This window comes from Gymnoscopelus microlampas (assembly GCF_963454915.1).
Source record: "Gymnoscopelus microlampas genome assembly, chromosome: 10".
NCBI classification, from domain to species: domain Eukaryota; kingdom Metazoa; phylum Chordata; class Actinopteri; order Myctophiformes; family Myctophidae; genus Gymnoscopelus; species Gymnoscopelus microlampas.
The window spans coordinates 41,604,728-41,625,064 of NC_139947.1; the positions used below are offsets into that span (position 1 = coordinate 41,604,728).

Genomic DNA, 20,337 nt, shown 5'->3' on the forward strand with positions numbered 1-20,337 from the left:
CAGGTAAGGACACTGTTCACAGCCTGGCAGGGACTGCCTTTTGAGTGGTAGAAAAGTCAAGGACCCCCATTTTTTTTATATATATATATATATATATATATATATATATATATATATATATATATATATATCAATAGCCTATTTGTATTTGAAAAGGTTGTGTGCCAGGGACCCCTACACAAGGTGTAGACCAGGGGTCTTCAACGTTTTCAGGCCAAGGGCCCCTTGGCTGAGAGAGAGAGAAAGCAGGAACCCCCCATTATATATTGTATAAATGATTTTTTATTTTCATAGATTTCATAGGCAGCTTCATAGACTTGTTTCACAGCACTATCATGTTGGATTCATGTTAATGTGTATTTCCAGACATTTAACCATGCTCTAAAAGCAATACTTAGTAAACCTGACCTTTCACTCTGTACTTTCACTCTCCCCCCCCTATACCGAACCACTTTGCCGAAAATAGCAGATCTACAAGCGCACAAGCCTCACGCTGCGAGGCTTGTGCGCTTGTAGATCTGCTATTTTCGGCTAAAGTTCTCCTCAGAATAGGGATGCTTGGTTGAAGTGGTTAATGTAAAAATCACAAAGATTTGACGGACCCCCTGTAGTAACTCTGAGGACCCCCTAGGGGTCCCGGACCCCTGTTGAAGACCTCTGGTGTAGACTATTGTTAAAATGTTTTTAGAAAATAGGCATATTTCCAAATGTACATTTCAAGATGTCTTTGAAACTAGCAGATCGGCTATTCCAAATAGTCTATGTAAATTGCAGGCATGCAAACAGCCCCGAGGTGAAAAAGGTAACTGCATGTTTTTTTTCGGGTCAGGTGTCACACAATTGCCCTATATGGATTCAAAACGGCTATTGTAGCTGAAAAGCTACAAATTTGCATGTCTGAAATAGGGTTAAAGTGGTTAAACTGATTTTGAAGCCAAGTTAACTCATTTAGCTGCATGGGGACTCCCTGGAACCACCTTAAGGGCCCATGGGGGTCCCCGGACCTCACTTTGAGAACCACTGGGGTTAACCAACAGAGGGCGTGGTCAACAACACAGGGATTTCCTGGTCAGCAGCATAAACAGGAAGGTGAGTCTCTCTTTAGAAATGGAAAAGTTGGATCTAAAGTGTTTAAACTTGATTGTTCGAGTAAAACGAAAACGGCTCCGTTGATTCACAGAGTTCAGTGTATCTAAACCGCCTCTTTAATGTGTCATAAATGAGTCAACAGACGTAGATAGATGCTATAACACGTCATATTATATGCGATTGTTTATATGTGTGGCGTACGAGCAAACGACTGCCGTAACTCGCAAGCAAATGTTAGAACGTTTTGGCAGATCGCGTGGGGAACCGCGTTGCAAACATTTTCAGTTTCTTTCTACTGACGTGGATTGATGCAGCAGAATAGTGATGTGGGCATTGTTGCCATATTTTGTGAGAGAAACAAGCAAACAGGTCTAGGAAAACAAGCCCAAAAGAAGCCGCATGAGCGCTTCAAAGTCAAACCTATATGCAACGTCTTTTTTTAAGTCGCCGATCTGCTATTTTCAAAAATTATATATTTGGAATATTTTTTGAATCATTCCAACATCACAAATGCTCCTTATTTTTTTGGAAGCAACCCTAAATAATCAAGTACACTTTAGAAACAAGGCCAACAATGCAACCACCAATTTTTACAAGCAACTTTACAGAAAAAGGCCAAAGTCGCTTATAATAAGCCGACATGGCAACACTGGATATGGGGAGGTTTTGGGAGTTGTTGCGCACGTTTTCACACCCACGGTATTCCAGCTGGGTGGTGTCTTGGCTCCATACTTTATGCCCATAATGTTTGAAAGGAGAAGTTAGTCGAGTAATACTACTGTAAAAATCCATGTTCCCGTTACTTTTTAGTGACACCAAAGAGCCACTGTTGCCAAGTATGACTTAATGTTCTTACATCATTACTTCCCTTTCCGTGAAAACATACATTAACCAAGTTCCTACTTCCTAATCATGATGACTGTTTGGATTAGGTTCATGTTGTCATATTGTTGTGTGTTTTCCTGTTTGTTTTGAAGTGACATCGGTCCATAAATGCCTTGTATCTTAATACCAAAGAGCCACTGTTGCATGATGCAATGCGTCCTTACTTCCCTCACATGAAAGCTTACATAAAACAATAAGTTCCTATATCATAATGACTGTTTGGATTAGGTCATATTATTTTGTCATATTGTGTATTGTTGTGCATTTCCTCCTTCCTGTTGTTTTGAGATGAGATGGTGTTCATATGCCTTGTATCATGTCATATGCCATTTTATTGTCTTTCTATGTATTTTGGAACATTTTACTACCTTGCTGCGACATTTATCATTATGGAAATTGACAGAACACTACAAACAAATGAAAACATAGAAAATATGTGACTGTAGTGTAGACTCCTGTCGTTTGACACTTTGTACAAGAAAACATATTGATTTGAAGAAATGTCCTATTTTTTCACACATATGCCTAACAAAACTAAACCTCAATATCCTTAGGCCCTAGGGAAAGAAACATGGTCAGGTACTACATCTAGCTGCAACGTTTTCTAAAGTTCTCAAATCAAATTAAGATGGACTGGAGCTTTATATTGACCATCACAAACTTAAGATTTGCATTGCTTCATTTCTTTTTCTCAGGATGAATGTGGGCGTAGCTCACAGCGAGGTGAACCCCAACACGAGAGTGATGAACAGCAGAGGCATATGGCTGACATACCTGCTGCTGACCGTCGTTTTGCACATAGTCCTCCTCAGCATACCATTCTTCACTGTACCAATTGTTTGGACCCTCACTAACGTCATCCATAACCTGGTTAGTTAAAGTTCCTGTAAAGTATTAAATTATTGTTTAAAAGACTACCAGAGATGGTGTTCTGGTTGAAGTGATATCTCACTGTGGTAGAACATCAGATACCTGAAAGGGTCATATTAGTCTGCCTACTTCCCAACAAGATCTCTCCCCACACAGCTGATTCAAATTAATGATCGATGGCTCTTCTTGACACTAGCTCTTATCTGTAGCCTAGCTCCTTTCCTGTGTTCCATTCATACTGGCTGTTGTTGCTGCTATGAGACCTGAATCTCTGCATGGAGATGAAATGGTACTTGTTAAGTGACTTGGGCGCTTTATAATAAGCATTGATCATTCATTTGAATCAGCTGTGTGGAGGGAGATCTTGTAGGGTAAGTAGGCAGACTAATATGACCCTATTTTATTTCTGTCAGGTTGTGTTCTCCCATTATTGTTGACTTCCCTCAAATTCATTGAACGGCTGACAACAGGAAATGATGCCCATAATTGACACTAGTTTTCTTCAATTCGAAGGAGCTTAATAATTGACACACCCCCTTTTCCCCAGTAAGCTCCTTGGGAAACTTGTGGATACATTTCTGGTATTAATGGCTAACAGTATGCATATCTGTGGATTCTTTACAGGTGATGTACTTGTTTTTACACACGGTTAAAGGTACTCCTTTTGAGACACCAGACCAAGGCAAAGCTCGTCTGCTGACACACTGGGAACAAATGGACTATGGCATCCAATTCACATCCTCTCGCAAATTCCTCACTATCTCACCCATCGTGCTGTAAGTTTGCATGCTGCAGTGCACAGTGAAATCCATAGTGTTCAATGAAGCATAGAATCAAAAGTGAAAGTATCTTGACATGGAACAATTGGTCTCCTTTTTCAGTGTTTTCTCCCATTTCATTCCTCCCCCATTTGTTGCCATTGTCCCTTGTGCAATTCATCTAGTTGTGTAAATGCAAGGCTTTGCATCACAGGGTCTGTCAGTGTTATCTTTGGTACTTTACAACAGGGAAATGTATACTGTATTGTATACAACTGAGGGAAATATATACCTTACTGACTCAATGTTTACCTATTGTATAAGCCCTGTGGCAGTCACATGCTCACAATTCTTACCTCTTATCGAAATGTATGGTTAACTGATAATTAGTACAGTAGATTATAGCCTCCTATAGTGGTCTAACAGGGAATTAGCTTCGGGGGATTAGTGCATTCAAGGCCTTTGTTATTATTTGACCAGATGTGAGGATGTGAAAATCTGGCAGACATCTGACATACAATGCATTCTGTGTTGAAAGCACTCTTAACAGTACTGTCATTGCCACAAGTCATTAAATGACTTGTGGCAATGGAGTTTACTTAGGCTAGTGGATTTTTTTCCAGCACCTTTTTTTTGCCACAGAATGTATTGGAAAGTTTTATGTTGATTGATTTTAATAGCCTCACAATAGAACAATACGTTCCAAGTAAACAAATATCTGTTGCCTTTTAATAGAGTACATAAGTCCTGACGTCACTCGTCCATCCCCTGGTTCGTAAAGTAATTTCTCTATGGAGAATAACATTGGGTCATCTTAGAATCGTTTCATATAAGAATTGTGGTCCAAAAATAAAAAACTGTCTCGGCGATATTGTCAGGGAGGTGGCTCTGTATCGTTTATGATAGTCAGTCACTCATATTTGAAACAGTCTGTTTCTGGCGAAAATTTAACTAATTTGTCGGAAGTAACATTAGCGTTTTCTCACCGTCAGTTGATGGTTCATATCCAAAAGAGTAAAACCGCCGGGGTCATTTGTTTATTTTTGCAACACAGTTCTTATTTGACGCAATATTAAACATGTCTATGGGAATTCAGAACGGGGGGGGGAACGCGACCCAGGTAGGATGTGTAAATTACGTCGGACTTTGGTGCTCTATGGCATATACTGTATGGTGGCACCATTTATGTCAGTTATTGAGTTGTGATTGAGTTGAGATGTGAGATATTGTGTCATAATAGGGAAATTTGGTGGTCAAAGGTCAAGGTTGGTGATGAGCCACATTGCTCAACTATGCATTGCACACCTTTAAGGTAGTTATTTTTTTTACTGAAGCTGTCATGCTTGCTTCATTACACAATCAACTGCATGGAATCATGCAGGCTAGAAAACTCCCGTAATTAAACATTTGACTCTGGGGCATGCAGGGAGGTGACTGGATTGTGCATCAACCACATAATCACAACATTCCCTCTGGTTCAGTGTTGCATATCCTTTTCCTCTGTCTGCCCTCAGTTTCCTGTCTCTCCTTTATATTATCCTATCTAACTAATACCTTCTCTTGAGTATTTATATGCTCAGTTTGTACTATGAAATATAAAACCAATTTTACCAATACTTTCACTTTGATTGTATATTTCAATGGCCTAGTAGTTATGGAGTGCTTTATACTTTTTTTGTCCGCCAAATATATCTACATAATCTAATTCTCACTCTCCTCCAGGTATATTCTTGCCAGTTTCTACACAAAATATGATGCCACTCACTTCCTAATCAACACAAGCTCCCTCCTCACTGTCGTCCTCCCAAAGTTGCCCCAATTCCATGGAGTACGGATCTTTGGGATCAACAAATACTGACACAATGGAATAAGACTGGAATTCAGCTTTAGGCTTCAGTGACCTACACAACTCGGGTTTAGTGGTCGAGAAGAAGAGAGGCAATTTCATGTCTCAACTGTACAGACTGTATGAGGGAGGAGTATGTACGGTATATGAAGGTAACAGTTCATGCTACCATTCGTGGCTTGAAGCAAATTAACCAAAATGCACTGAACTCAATGTTTATGATTATGTAGGTTACTGAATTATTTTTTACTTCATTTTTCACTTATGGACATTCCTGATGTATGTTTTGTAAGTGGTCATACACTGGACGAGGCTTCTTTCTGATGAGACTGTACAGTATGTGTTGCTTTCTTGGAAAAATGTGTAAACTACATGTCTTTAAAACAGATGTTTTATAGATTATGTTATGCCTTTGAAAATATCAACATTCCCTTGTCTCTGATGTAGAATTTCGGCTGCCATCTGAATTTACTGCAAGATTTTAAAATTGTGAGTTTTGGTTTTGTGCCAGTACATAAGAATCTGAGATTACAGCAAACAGCAGTGTACTAGACTAGTACCTCTGAGACCTGCAAGTCACACTTTCCTTCCATGTTCTTGTCAATATAGTAATATTGTAATAACTGGAAGATTTACATTCAACATGTATCCATGACAGCATTAAATATTGCAAGCTCCCTAATGTCTTTTGCTGTTAAACAAAATGATGAAGATTATCTGATCCAAAATCTAATCCTGGTCTTTCCAAGTAGTATAAATGTTATGAAAGGGTTTAGTAATTTGCATCATTATCTACTCAATTGACAGGATTTCTCACACAACCTCAAGTTTCATGCTGATTAGTTGGATGGTCAGTCAACACCTTTGGTCAAAAATGTTTTCAGTGGCAGTTTGCAAGGGGACCATGAAAGCATTCTAACTATGTGGTCCAGGTTCTGAGCTGTGGGGAACTCCAGGCACTTTACATGACGCCTCAGTGGGGGGCTATCTCAGTGTTTGTGATATGTTCAACTATGCAAGGGATTCCACCCTTCCATGTTTTTGGTCACGTTTGCATTGCAGTGTGGTGTCCCAGTCTGTGATGCATGTTTGGGGGGAAAAGCACAGGAAATACAGGAACATGTTAATTTGACTATGGTGTACTACATGCCAATCCATGTACCTAGGGAGATTTATTCTCTCAGCTGTGTGAAACATGATATGAAATAGATAAGGACTCACTTCCACCATGTATGAATTACAAATATTTGCATTTTTCTTTTTTTGCCTACTGTCGAATAGGGTTGACGAAACATTAATACTGAATGCATAGGGGATCAGACCGCAATTTTTTAAACTAGATGTCAGTGTGAAGAAATGTAATAATTGAAGAATAATGCAAGTCAGCTGAATATCCAATGACACAGTAGTGGGGAAATAGGCCTTTGTGTTGCAGGAAATTATGATTCACTATGAAAAGCATAAAAAGTAGTTTAAGTACAGATACTTAATCTGCTTAATTGCGTAATTAAATGTTCTAAGCATGATTAACAAACAAATGGTTTCACTTCTGGGAAGACGGCCACGAAGGGAGAGGAGATGTCTATAGCAGGAGATTGATCGTACACAAGAGACATGAGTTATTTCACTACTAGGGCACCGTGATCTTGGAGGAAGCTTATAGCAAAGTATATGTACTCTTAACTACTTTTTATGCTTTTCATCATGAATAATTTTCTGCAACACAGGCCTATCTCCACTACAACACCTAGCTTGAATAGAAAATAAGGTAATCTATTAGTTTCCCCCAGTTCTGTTTGCACATTTTCTGATGGAAGAAAAACCTCAACCTCACTGCTGTATGAACTGACTGATACATGATATTCATGTCATTGCAATTAGGAGAATGACACAAAGTTATGGGGTCTGACAGTAAATAGTTTCAACTTAAAACAGATTTAAAATTGAACATACAGACAGAACAATTTAATCCACCAAGTCTTCATATTGCATTGAGAGATTGTAAATTATGTCTCCAGAAGCGTGCAAATTGCCAGAGAAAGCGCTCATATATTTGTAGTTTTTCATAGGTTCCCTGAGATTTCTTGGAATCCAATATAATTTACAGGACAAACAGTGCACCAAATTATAGAAAATGTACACTAAGACTGGACTTTTTAAAGTAAACTGTCCTTTCCCTTTTCACATTCCAGATAACTGACTCAAGCAGACAGAATACAAAAGATACTATTCATGAATCTGCTTATGCTTAATTTATGCTCCGTTGTATGACAGTCACGTGCCAAAAATAGCAGATCTATAAGCTCACAACCATTGCGTCTGCGACACATTGTGAGCTTGTAGACTAGCTATTTTCATACAACCCTGACATACACTGTACTGAGATATGTCCCGAATACCCAGATGCATTCAAAAGCTAAGCATGAGAAACAAATGTGCTTAAACTGTGCTGTTAGTCAGCTCTCTGCATTTGTCTGGAGAACAATGTATTGATGTATGACCTGCCTACTCACTGTATCTGCTTATTCACGCGGCGCTGTGCGGTTTTAACATTAGCCCCCCTCCCAATTCACTTTCAATGTACAAGATAACAGATTGAATGCTTCTTAGCTAATATTCCAATAAGAGTACAAATATAATTGTATTTCCATCCTTAATTCTGATAAAGGCTAATTCAGTTACACCAAAAATAATTTAGTTGCAGCTTCTGACAAATTTTCTTTAAAGTATCCAGGAACATGGACTTCTGAACTAACCAGAACCAGACATTTTGTGTGGTACTTTTCAATCATAAAATGTAATATTCAGTCTAGATCGGTGTGCATTTTGTTAAAATAGACAATACCAACCTTATATCCTATATAATGCTGCAGTTTTAGAGAAGTGGGACCAAAAATGTGTACAAAATATTTGCATGTTTATTGGTGTCCTTTGTGAGAGATTAAAAAATATATATATTTGAATGTGTATTTCACTCACATGCCATTTACCATGGGAACCCGATGAAAATTAAAAAATCAAAAACATTTACTATCAATTAAGACAGTAGACTTCCATTATAACACTAACCGTCTCCAACAACACACCAACATGTTCAACCGTTCATCTATGTATAGAAACAAAACACAAAAAAGGGTGCCATATGTGGCTTGCTTTTGTGTACAAAAAAACACATGCAGTATGGATAATCTGTATTGTGTGGTACTACCAATGGCCATCATGGAGTGTAACACTCTAAAAGAAAACACTTCTGGACTAAGATGATTAAAAGTGGGTTATTTTTGCTTCAAAAGTAACTGCTCAAGTTCAGTCAAGAGCATTTGTATGACATTCAACGTCTTTCTCCAACCACTTTTCATAAGGGCTATATTTCACCCATTCAGTTTTTGGTTTTGTGCATTATCCCGTAGAGTTCATGAAAGGCTTAATTTCGTCCTCCTCATCTTCATCAGTTGAAAAAAGCTCATCCTCAAAACAGGATCCTCCAAAACCATACTCCTGTGCATGGTCAGACGACTCATTTGGCATCAAGTGCAGTGAGCCCTCCACAAAATCTGCAAACCTGGGCATCACAGCAACATCATTAGGAATAATATTGAGCATAAAACATTTCAAAATGGCGATACAGGTATTTGGCACATTTCTGATGAACGCATAAAGCCTGATTTATACTTTGTTGTACGACAGTTTTGCACTTAAAAAATAGCCGATATACAAGCTAGGAGAGCTATTTTCGGAGCATGAATTGGGCAGAACTAATTTGAAACTGAAATTTAGCCCTAGTCGCACCGGGTTAATATTACCCAAGGACACCCAGTGATATAATAGTTGCAGAGATCATTATTTTCTGCATCTGTAATTATGTGACTGCAAGAGGTCCCCACCATATTAATCTTGTGGTGATTGGTGTGCATGGATGACTAATACACAAACTGTGGCTCCCTCTTTAAATCTTTGATATTTTTACTTTTAGTACAGGGTAGTTTGACGTGTGTGTGTGTGTGTGGGGGGGGGGGGGGGGGGGGGGGGGGTTTAAAACTGCTGTTGTAGTCTCCTGCTACCAGAGGTAGCTCATCCTTTCTGCCAAATGCCAGTGTAGTTCCCTTTTCCCTCCATCACTTTGTAACGGTCAATAAAAGACAATGGTGATAAACAGACTCTGGTTTCTCCGATTTCAGAAACACTGCTTGCTTCAGATGTAACTTATTACTGTAGAAAGCAGGGAATGTATCTAATACATAAGTAATTCAAGATTTTATTTGTCAGTTACATCTTGGACTGAAATGCTTCGCTCAGGGGGAGGGCCATTGTTCAGCTATGGTGAATCAGTGAATACAAAGTCAGAAAACCTGCAAGTAATCTGTAGTCCAATATTAAGTAAAATATGAGGCAAATATGAAGCAGGCGTGATGGCATCCGGACAGGGCCGTGCCATGTATTAAGTTGCGTTTAGCAAACAGCAACTAGTGCACCTCTGAAAACGTTCCCAAAGAGACAACTCAATATTATCAAGTAATATTTCATACAGTCGCTTCTTTTTTTTCCAATGGCGGAGTGCACATCAAGCCAACTTAACTTATTCTTTATCGTCAATGCCATTTCCCCACCTTTTGGGAGACTGAAGCCTGGACACTGTCTTCCAGGGGCTGAAGTCTGGGCTGGCACAGTGCTTTCTTAACTCCTCCATAGCTCGCCGTGTCTCCTCCTCGCCCTGTCTCTGATACTCCTCTTCAGTAAGCAGTCGACGTGGTTCTGGCTTCCAGCGCAGAGATGGTTTCATTTTCCTGCACAACAGACCTATAGCTCAGTTTGAGTCTGTGTTATGAAAACTCAAACCCAAAAGCATGCTCTGAAAATCTTTCTAGGAGCTGCAATAGTTCAAAATGTTAATGTTGTCAAGTCTTTCCAAAACTAGAAACAAATGTTCCTGCTCCTGAGAATGAATATGAACCCGACTTTGCCAACTCATCACTCACCTACCAAAAAAGTGTAGACCAGGGTCCCCACACATTTTTAGCAATGAATTTCCAAAACTTTTCCAAAACTTTTCCAGAATATTTAGCCCAATTTCCAGGCCTATATAACAATCATTCGGCACAATAATGTGTCTCTTACTCCTATGTAGAATGCCCAAAGATAGGCAGTGTAGCAAAAATAAAGTTTGAGACATACATTAGGCTGCCGTCACACAGCCCGTTCGGTGAAAAACTACTTATGTTACATATTTCGTGTAATATTATTCATGTTTATGAAAATGTTTTGTTTTAACAAAATCAATAGCCAAAAACAATGCATAGCCAAATATTTTTCCAGGACCCTTGATAAATTCCAGGACCTTTGATGATGTTTGATCAATTTCAAACCTTTTCCAGTACTGGATTTTTTTTAAATTTATTTCAAAATATTTCCAGGAATTTCATGACCGTGGGGACCCTGGTAGACATATTTTTAATAAATGGATGAGGTAGTTACAATTATTGAATACACTTTGCCAGCCAATATTTGCCAGCTTTTTAATTGCAAGAAAACTCCTACTGTCTCTGCCGATTATTTAAATATGTACCGCCATGCAGACAGCGCCAATGATACTGGGTACTCCAAAGTCTTGGAGCATAAAGCTGCCAGGATGATGGCAAATGCCACAGGTTGAATCTGAATCCCTGCGTAGATCAACATGAGGCCAAACAGCTGCAGGGTCCAGGAGAGGATGTTAATGCTTCTCTTGTCCTCTAGGGGACCATAGCGGTAACAAACAGCAAAACTGATGAACCCCACCACTGTTGTATAACCTGAGGAACACAGAAAGAGAGATTTCTTTTTTTTTACAACTTTTTATTTTCTCCCCAATTCAGTCGTTGCCAATCCCCCCTCCATATGTCCTGTGGTCCCTGTTGCTGCCAAACCCACTGTTGGCCTAGGGAGGGTTACGCGCTACAAGCACTTGGCAGTCTGTCTGTTATTTGGCTTGGATATTTCACTTTCAAACATGTTTGGGATCATTTTAACACCCGCTATACAAACTTCTAACTCTGTTCTAACCATAATTGATTCATCGAAAACACCGTCCTTGGTTCTGGTGACTGATATTGTTCTTCTAATAGGGGGGGGAGGGGCTGTGATTTTTCAATTACATTTTTCATTTTCCAAATAAGATTATAAAGTCAAATAAAAACATTTTATTGAAAAAACACGACTCCCTCACGCATTAGAAGGCCAATATCAGTCACAGAATCAAGGATGTGTGTTTACAATTAATCTGACATGGTTAAAAATGGCATTTGAAGTTACAATGGGTTTATATAGATAAAAGATAAAACTGTCTGGGTGCTCACAAAAGTGTAGAGTAGACGTTAAAATTACCCCTTTAAAAGGGGTAGTTCCCCCCCAAAAATGACTTATTTTCTATCAATTACACACCCCATGAAGCATTGAATTCGTGGAGATTTTTTAGTTTTTCTCGCATTCCTAAGCCAATAATTTGATTACCGGCGGAAAGATGCTAATGTATCCGTTAGGAGACACACACACACACCCTCTTTGAGTCTCCTACCGGAAATACAACCGATCATCAAATTATTGGCTTAGGAATGCGATAGAAACAAAGAAATCTCCATGGATTCAATGCTTCATGTGGTGTGTAATTGATAGAAAAGTCATTTTTGGGGTGAACTATTCCTTTAAGCCACTACCTGAGCCATGAGTGTTCTTTTCATAAATAGTACGTACCGAGAACCAGGTGCCAGTGTTCTCTCATAATCACATTTAGGTTCCGGCAGACAAGCTGGATGACGTAAAGTGAGAATGACCACCCTCCGACTACTAGCACATACAAAGGGCTTTTCTGTGCGGGGATGAGACATGAAACAATTAAACACGACACCAAGGTAACGTTATTTCCACTTGCAAAAACAGAGACACAACAGGTGTAGGGAAATGAATGAGCAATGGTCTACTCTGGTCTTACCTTTGGCAAAAAGCGCGACATGATGAAGATGAGAATGATGAGGGAGGCAATCAACCCAGTGCTCATGCCGGTAGAGTAGTAAAATAGCTGACTCCTTTTCAGAGGAAACAAAAGCAATCAATAAAACACTGAGGTAATTGAAAATACCTCATCCAACCACAATATTAGATACTGGTCCAACCATTACATAATAGACTTTTGAAAATGCAAAAGTTACCTGCTGAGTGTGTCTGCAAACACAAACAAGAACACCCCAGCAAGGAATACCGCAAACAAAAAGATATCAAACTCTGTAATAGAACAAAAAAAAACAATACATTATCAGAAATATATCTGTCAATATCGGAATCTAAGAAAATATTGTTTTTATGTTTTCCTACACTTACTGCGGATGGGCTTCACTGTGTACAGCGTTTTTCCATCCACAGGTTCAACCTTAAAGCATTTCTTCTTGCTGAATAAGCTGACGTTGATGGTGGTTTCATTGGAACGCTCATGCAAGAACCATTGTACCACACTCCAAAAGCCAAAGCTTTCCAGTTCTTGAAGCTTCTCCTCATCTTCAGCAACTGTCACCTTGAGCTCTTTTGAACTCCACACTCCAACCTGACAGAAATGTTTGAGCATCATCAGGCCTGATGAGTATTTCACACATGGTAGCGTTAACCTCAAGTGAAAACAATTGAATATGGCTATATGGGTGAGTTGTTATAAAGCAACGCTGGATGTACAGTAAACTACAGCCCAAACAATAACATACCTGAATCCTTGTCCAAGTTTGTTTCCAGCCAGGTACAATGGAATTGATGTAGCAGAAGTGGTTAGCCCCTGTGTAGTTAAACACTGGACTTTCAAGCTTCTGGTCATGTTGGATATTAATTACAGGCTTGGAACCTGCAACAAATCAGTTAGCATATTTGAATCAAGATGCCAACTAAATTCACTAAAAAAGTTTCTTTACTGTCATAACAGTTCATTTATGTTTCCGTTTTAGAGCAAGTGCCAGATGGAAAAGCACCTTCTGCAGCTGTTTATTATATAAACTATAATTTAATTCAGTAATAATAAGCTAACTCTGGGACATTGTTTTACTGCTAAATAAAATACATTAACCTCACTCAACCTCCTGCTGTTGCACATAATTCTGCAAGACTTGCATTTAAAACGAGTGCTCCCCAACACAAACACTAGAACGAATCATGGCTGTACACAGTTGATAAGTAAAAGTTTCAATACTGCAATGTAGAGATACTCTGTTACAACTAATAAGTCAAACTATACTTAAGTAAAAGTACAAAACAATTGGTATCAAAATATACTTAAAGTACAAAAGTAAAAGTACTTATCATGCAGAATGTCCCATGTTTTCATATGTATAAAATGTATTAAAATCTTTGGAAAATAGCAGATCTACGATGCATTGTGAACTTGTAGATCTGTTATTTTCAAACGGCCGAAAAGTATATAGGCCTGAAGTGGTTAATGTATGTTTTGTAATAATAATCAAAATCTACAAAGTTTTCAAATAGTTGTAGTGGAGTAAAAGTATAATATTTGCCTCTGAGATGTAGTGGAGTAGAAGTAAAAGTAGTGACATTTGGAAATACCCCAGTAAAGTAAGAAAATAATACCTCAAAATTGTACTTAAATACAGTACTTGAGTAAATATACTAGATACCGTACACCATTGCTTTTCTGTTCATACCCGTACGTTAACCACTAGCCTCAAGTTACTAGATAGGGAGTAGGGAGTAGGGACCCATACTCAACATTTCTAACATAAAACCTTGCTGTACTCAACATGTCCGGGTTCACATTCTGGACTATCTAGTAACTTGAGGCTAGTGGTTAACGTACGGCCTCTTCTCAACCTAGTGAAGAAGTTATATTTCACAAAACTATCCAGGACTGTAAAATACTGCAGAATATGTTTCCATGAAGCTCACAGAGAGATATATATTTTTTAATTTCAAAACAGCAGGGCTTTTTAACGTTAGCTGCTTTCATGCCATGTGGAAGGTGAATAAGTTACATTAAATGTATCCGGTGAAAGTCTTTGTAATGTTAGTACGTTGTTGGACCTCCTTACCTGCTGTTTGGCACGATTTCTGGGGCAAACAGAAAAGCAACAATAGCAAAACTATGAACTTTATGTTTTCAACCGTCACGATGCTAATCTGTTTCATGCATCCCGCCATGATGGAATCGAATCTCTCACAGGGTTGCCAGGTTCTGGGAGAGAAATAAGCAACCGTGTCTATGAAAACAAGCCCAAAAGAAGCGACGAGCTCTCAACGCGTCACATCCATGTGAGCTTGTAGATTGATTGATTGATCTACTATTTCCCCCCAAAAAAGAAAGGGAAAAGAATCTTGAAAAAGAAAATGGTAATCTTGGAATATTTTGGAAACATTTTAAACAACACAAATCTTGTATGGGGCCTGGGGGGTCCCTCACCGTCACTCACATATTCATTTGGGGGTCAGACATGATCATGAAAATGTTTGAGAACCACTGGTTTAAACAAGTTAAAACAACATAGGAAACGAGCCCAAATAAACAACTGCACGTTAGAAACAAGCCCAAAAAACTGCGACCCGCAACTAACCAATATTTGAAAGCAACTTTACAGAACAATAAGTCCAAAGTCGCTTATAATGAGCGGACATGGCAACGCTAATCCCTCCCCGTGTATTTTGCTGCGTATTTCCTTCTCTTCGAGACTGACTGACTGACAGGACATCCAACCAATAACTTTTTAGACGAGGGTGTCGTCACCGTTGGTGAACGTTCAAGATCACAACGTGTTTACTACGTTTACTACCAGATTGTTTACTACTTCATTTGATTTGTTTAGACGTCATCATTACAAGAACAGTACATGGTATACATGCTTTTCACATAGAATAACACGCCAATAAATAAATACGCAATAAAGTGAAAGACTAGGAGGCTGCAAGGAATTCTTCAAAATAATCCATCCAACGTCATCGCAGTAAAAAAAAAAGTATTTCCTTTGTGGTCCAATTCGTCGTACGTCAGTGTCGCCTGCCAAAAATAACGGATTTACAAACTCCATTGAGAGCTTGTAGATCCACCCTTTTCGGCTAAAACAGGCTTGACAGATACGGTAGCCTGTTTCGTGGGGCTTGAGTTCCCTCTAGTGGTGTGTTTGTGCCATAGCGGGGCTCGGACCACGGTAGCCATGGTTCACATGACGCTTGTATACAACAGTCATGTTTCAGGGCTAGGACCACGGGTTCATGTGATGTGACAGAAGGTTGTGTAAGGTTTATACAGTCAATGGTTTGGAGGGCAAAATGTGAATGGACCTTTATTATCAGTTTGCAAAAAAAAAGCACAGAAAAGTACAGTTCCATACAAAGTCTGCTAAGAGGATTTTAAACCCAAGAAAGCCTGTGGCTTGTTTCCATTGGGGTCCTTCACCCCAATGGCCCCAAGACAAAAGAAAGCCCAGTTTCTGATTAAGCTATTCATAATAAAGTATTCAATCAATCAATCGATCGATTCGGCAATTATGTCTAAAAGCACGAATAGGCTATGCTGCCTAGGCATAAAGATAAGCTGCCATATGTAAAGGTTTCTCTTTCTTTAAACACCAATTTCATTTAGTTCAATGTTAAATACACTTAGTGAGTTGTTTATTCTTTGATATGGTTGTGATGTGGCAGTCCTTCAGATTACATTTAGATTATCTCAAGGATTTTGCCCACTTCCTTCCCACAGTAGTATCCAAGAAAGTATGCAGGCACCTCCTCTGAACACAGTTGACATAGTCAATTATAATGATTAATATTGTGTGTGTGTGTGTGTGTGTGTGTGTGTGTGTGTGTGTGTGTGTGTGTGTGTGTGTGTGTGTGTGTGTGTGTGTGTGTGTGTGTGTGTGTGTGTGTGTGTGTGTGTGTGTGTGTGTGTCAATTGAGCATGTATAAAGGGGCCTTTTCCCACAAAGAAATATTGTTTTAAATATTTGGCCTACTTTTTATGATCATGTACCATGGCTGTAAAACAACCTTAAATGCACCAGGTCAGATCCCCTAATTTGACTAAATTGTTGCTGTTATCAAGATATAAATAGATTGATGTCCAAATTCATGGATTATGCTTCATCTAGCATACATTAGCAGTGCAATTCTTTATAGCAGGGGTCTTCAACATTTTTCAGGCCAAGGACCCTTTAGCTGAGAGACTGATGAAGCAGGGACCCCAACGACACATTGTATAAAATTGTGTTGCAGATTAAACTTTTTCATAGATTTCATAGCTAGCTTCATAGACCTGTTTGACAGCATTATCATCAGTGTTGTGTAAATTAAGGTTAATGTTTTGCATGTCTATTAATATGTTGGTTCTGTACTTTCTGCTCTTTTTTGCCCCTCTACACCAAACCTCTTCGCCGAAAATAGCCAATGTACAAGCTCACAACACGTGAGCTTGTACAGAGTAGGCTAGCAAGTGGTAAATAAAAAAAGGTTCCTATTTTCCTGTTCCTGTTTTATTACAATATTATTCACCAGCAAATGATCAAGGTGATTTCATTTTCTTTAATCCAAAGCACTAAATAGACACACAGTGCATAACAAGTAGTACATTTCCATAAACTAACATTCTGCACGATGCAATCAACTTAGATATTGATTAAAAACTCTTTTTTAAGAGTACACACACTAAACAAAGATGGTGCTAAATAGCACTAAAATTGTTATTTAATCACAAAATATGCAATTTTATCCAATCTGTATCGTAGAGTATGTTAATACAATATATACAGTATATAACAATTGGGGCAGGGTTGTACTTTGTCTCCCTGCTCTTCTTCTTTTTTTTTCTTTATTTATAGGATTTTCAAGTATAAAGTCATAAAAACAAAACAACAACAATAAAATAATACTTATAAATGGGGGAGGGGATAAAATAAATGAACCTTAAGATATAGGGGGATTAGTGTATTCAGACCAGATATGTACAATTGATTTGACAAATATAGGTTACCACACATCCAAGTGTCTCTGTAATTAAACAAGATGAATTACAGTCAGAACAAGTGTGACCAATTTTGAAACCTCAGTAAACAGGAACAAAAAAGTCTCCCTGCTCTTCTATTGAGACATTCATTTAGATCGTGTCAAAGGTCATCTCACCTAGACACAGGATCTGACATGGATTTTGACCTGATGGTCAAGATTCAATTTATCCCCTGAGAAAGCAGGCAGGCTCTATTAGCTCAATGGTAAAAATGTCAGCACGTTCACAGGAAACCTGCACGTTCAAATCCAGGGTAGAAGAGGAAAGATACATAGAGCAGTTTTAAAGGTGCCACAGTGCCTAAACTAGGCTAAGGAACCAGTAGATAAGCTCTAAAGCACTGGTTCTCAAAGTGGGGTCCAGGGACCCCCAGAGGTTCTTGAGGGGGTTCCAGGGGGTCCCCAGCTAAATTGGTTAATAGCATCAAAATCAGTTCAACCACTTTAATCCTATATGCTTCGGCTATTCAAAAATAGCCGATCTGCAAGCTTGTAGATCAGCTATTTTTGATTTTGATTTAAATAATTTAGATGGGGGTAATCTCATATGGGGGTCCTTGACATAAAAATAATTGAGAACCACCGCTCTAAAGCAGTGACTTCCAACCTTTTTACCTGGAGACCAAAAGGAGAAATTGGGTGTCTCCCCGGGACCCAAACTTGCACAAATATAAGTCCTTTTTCAGAAATAGTGAAAATAGCATCTCTACAAACTCACAACATGTCATGTTTTCAAGGATCTGCTATGTTCATTACTTTTCATATTTTTTGAAAATGTATGGGGAATTATTCTTTTTACAAATCTGAAATTATTTTTTATTTATTTGTAATCTTTTGAAATAATAATTCAAAAAACATGTTTAGGATATTTACAAGGATATTATAATCCAAAATGGTTGCGTGACCCCAAAATGGGTCATAACCCTTTGTTTGGGAAACACTGCTCTAAACTAAAGAACCATACTTAACAGGTTGTTTGTGGCAGCAGTGCTAAATAGCACCTCACCCTCCTTAAAGAACCACTGAAGAACTGCTGAAGAAAACATTTATTTTTTTCACAGGACAAAAGTGACTTACACAACTGTACACAACTGTTTTGCTTCCTCTTTTAATACATGAAACACAACATTTTGTGCATTCATTCATCAGCTTGATATATGTACAGTATGTATGTATGTATGTATGTATGTATGTATGTATGTATGTATGTATGTATGTATGTATGTATGTATGTATGTATGTATGTATGTATGTATGTATGTATGTATGTATGTATGTATGTATGTATGTATGTATGTATGTATGTATGTATGTATGAATGAATGATAGATAGATAGATAGATATAATCAACCAATCAGATAAAAACGAAAAAGGATAAAACACTAAAACGCCTGAGAGCTTAGGACCACAATGGAGATAGTGAAATGATAAAAAAATCCTATCATTATCCTATTTCAACAGCTTGCTGTGAGTAACAGGTGAAGGGTCATAGTGCATCATCTTATAATCGGTGAAAATATTGCACATGGGAATATATCATCTTCCTCATGAAAGGGATGTGTAGTGACTCAATTTTAAGAGGAAACCCTTTGAGGAAATTGTTTTACCCAGTGGCCCAGTGGTGGAAGAAGTACTCACATTTTTTACTTGAGTAAAAGTATCAACACACGACACAACACCACAATGTAGAAATACCCTGTTACAAGTAAAAGTCTGGTATTCAGAAGCATTGACATTGAAATATACTTAAAGTACCAAAAGTAGAAATGCTCATTATGCAGAATGTCCCATTTCAAGTTCTCAAAATGTGTAAAAATCTTCAGAAAATAGCAGATCTACAAGGTCACAACGTGACAGATCTACAAGGTCACAACGTGACAGATTTACAAGGTCACAACGTGTCACATACGTTGTGAGCTTGTTGTCTGTTTTCAAATTAGTAATACAAATCTAAATCTAAAAAGTGACACGTTTTCAAATAATTAAAGTAAAAGTACAATAATTTCCTCAATAAAGGTATTGAAAATACTCCAGTAAAGTAAAAAAAAATACCTCAAAATTGTACTTAAGTACATTACTTGAGTACTTACTTTACACCACTGATTTTAAGAGGAAATCCTTTGAGGAAATTGTTTTACTTCTTCTACAGTATAGGCCAACAAACACTCATGTAAAAGATACTGAATCATAAGCTATAAATCCTCAGTGTATAGTCTGCTCCTGGTCAAATAACTCAACTATCAAGTGAAAGTGAAAGTTGCTAAGTAAAATTTGTACTTGGGTTAAAGTACTGGAGTAGTTGATTTTAAAAATATTTAAGTATTCAAAAGTGCATGCTTTAATAAAAAATAAAATAAAATAAGGCTTTAAAAGTGATGAATTCGTAGCCTAGGCCTACTTGTCCCTTCCTAGAAATCAAAACATTTTGTGTATGAAATCTAGTGGTGTAAAGTAACTAAGTACATTTACTCAAGTACTACTTAAGTACAATTTTGAGGTATATTTTACTTTTATTGGAGTATTTCCAATTTTTCAGTACTTTTACTTCTACTCCACTACATCTCATAGGCAAATATTGTACTTTTACTCCACTACAATTATTTTTAAAACTTTTGTAGATTTATTTGGTACTTTAAGTATATTTTGTGGCCAATACTTTTGTACATTTACTCGAGTGAATTTTGATTACCCAGACTTTTACTTGTAACAGAGTATTTCTACATTGCAGTGTTGCTACTTTGACTTAAAGGGATATTTCACTTTCAAAAAAACTTTTGGTCATTTTATCGTCTGCTCAGGCTTTTGTGAGCCCCCCAGACCGTTTTTAAGTTGCTTTATTCAGTATTTATATATATGATATTCATTTTATCAGACACGCC

At 38.0% G+C, this 20,337-nt stretch overlaps 2 protein-coding genes across 2 annotated transcripts; one reads left to right on the plus strand and one right to left on the minus strand.

The window, feature by feature from the left end:
- Window positions 1-1,049: 1,049 nt before the first annotated feature.
- ormdl2 (ORMDL sphingolipid biosynthesis regulator 2) lies at window positions 1,050-6,706 on the plus strand. Its single transcript, XM_084068195.1, has 4 exons — window positions 1,050-1,089; window positions 2,670-2,844; window positions 3,469-3,620; window positions 5,325-6,706. Exons 2-4 carry the CDS (start codon window positions 2,671-2,673, stop codon window positions 5,458-5,460), a joined length of 462 nt encoding a protein of 153 aa, XP_083924321.1. The 5' UTR covers window positions 1,050-1,089; window position 2,670; the 3' UTR covers window positions 5,461-6,706.
- A 1,642-nt stretch (window positions 6,707-8,348) lies between these two features.
- nemp1 (nuclear envelope integral membrane protein 1) lies at window positions 8,349-14,617 on the minus strand. The gene is made up of 9 exons (XM_084068194.1): window positions 14,502-14,617; window positions 13,173-13,306; window positions 12,799-13,018; window positions 12,630-12,702; window positions 12,413-12,506; window positions 12,175-12,289; window positions 11,012-11,237; window positions 10,056-10,232; window positions 8,349-9,010 (listed from the first exon to the last, which is right to left on the minus strand). Exons 1-9 carry the CDS (start codon window positions 14,608-14,610, stop codon window positions 8,848-8,850), a joined length of 1,311 nt encoding a protein of 436 aa, XP_083924320.1. The 5' UTR covers window positions 14,611-14,617; the 3' UTR covers window positions 8,349-8,847.
- Window positions 14,618-20,337: the final 5,720 nt, after the last annotated feature.

Excerpts from the sequence above, each read along its gene's own strand:
- ormdl2 (XM_084068195.1), top strand. The coding sequence starts at position 2,671 with ATGAATGTGGGCGTAGCTCACAGCGAGGTGAACCCCAACACGAGAGTG. Across the intron at positions 2,845-3,468 it reads CTAACGTCATCCATAACCTG|GTGATGTACTTGTTTTTACA; the intron begins GTTAGTTAAAGT and ends GATTCTTTACAG. Across the intron at positions 3,621-5,324 it reads ACTATCTCACCCATCGTGCT|GTATATTCTTGCCAGTTTCT; the intron begins GTAAGTTTGCAT and ends ACTCTCCTCCAG.
- nemp1 (XM_084068194.1), bottom strand. The coding sequence starts at position 14,610 with ATGGCGGGATGCATGAAACAGATTAGCATCGTGACGGTTGAAAACATA. Across the intron at positions 13,019-13,172 it reads AAACTTGGACAAGGATTCAG|GTTGGAGTGTGGAGTTCAAA; the intron begins GTATGTTATTGT and ends CATTTCTGTCAG. Across the intron at positions 9,011-10,055 it reads AGGCTTCAGTCTCCCAAAAG|GTTTGCAGATTTTGTGGAGG; the intron begins GTGGGGAAATGG and ends TGTGATGCCCAG.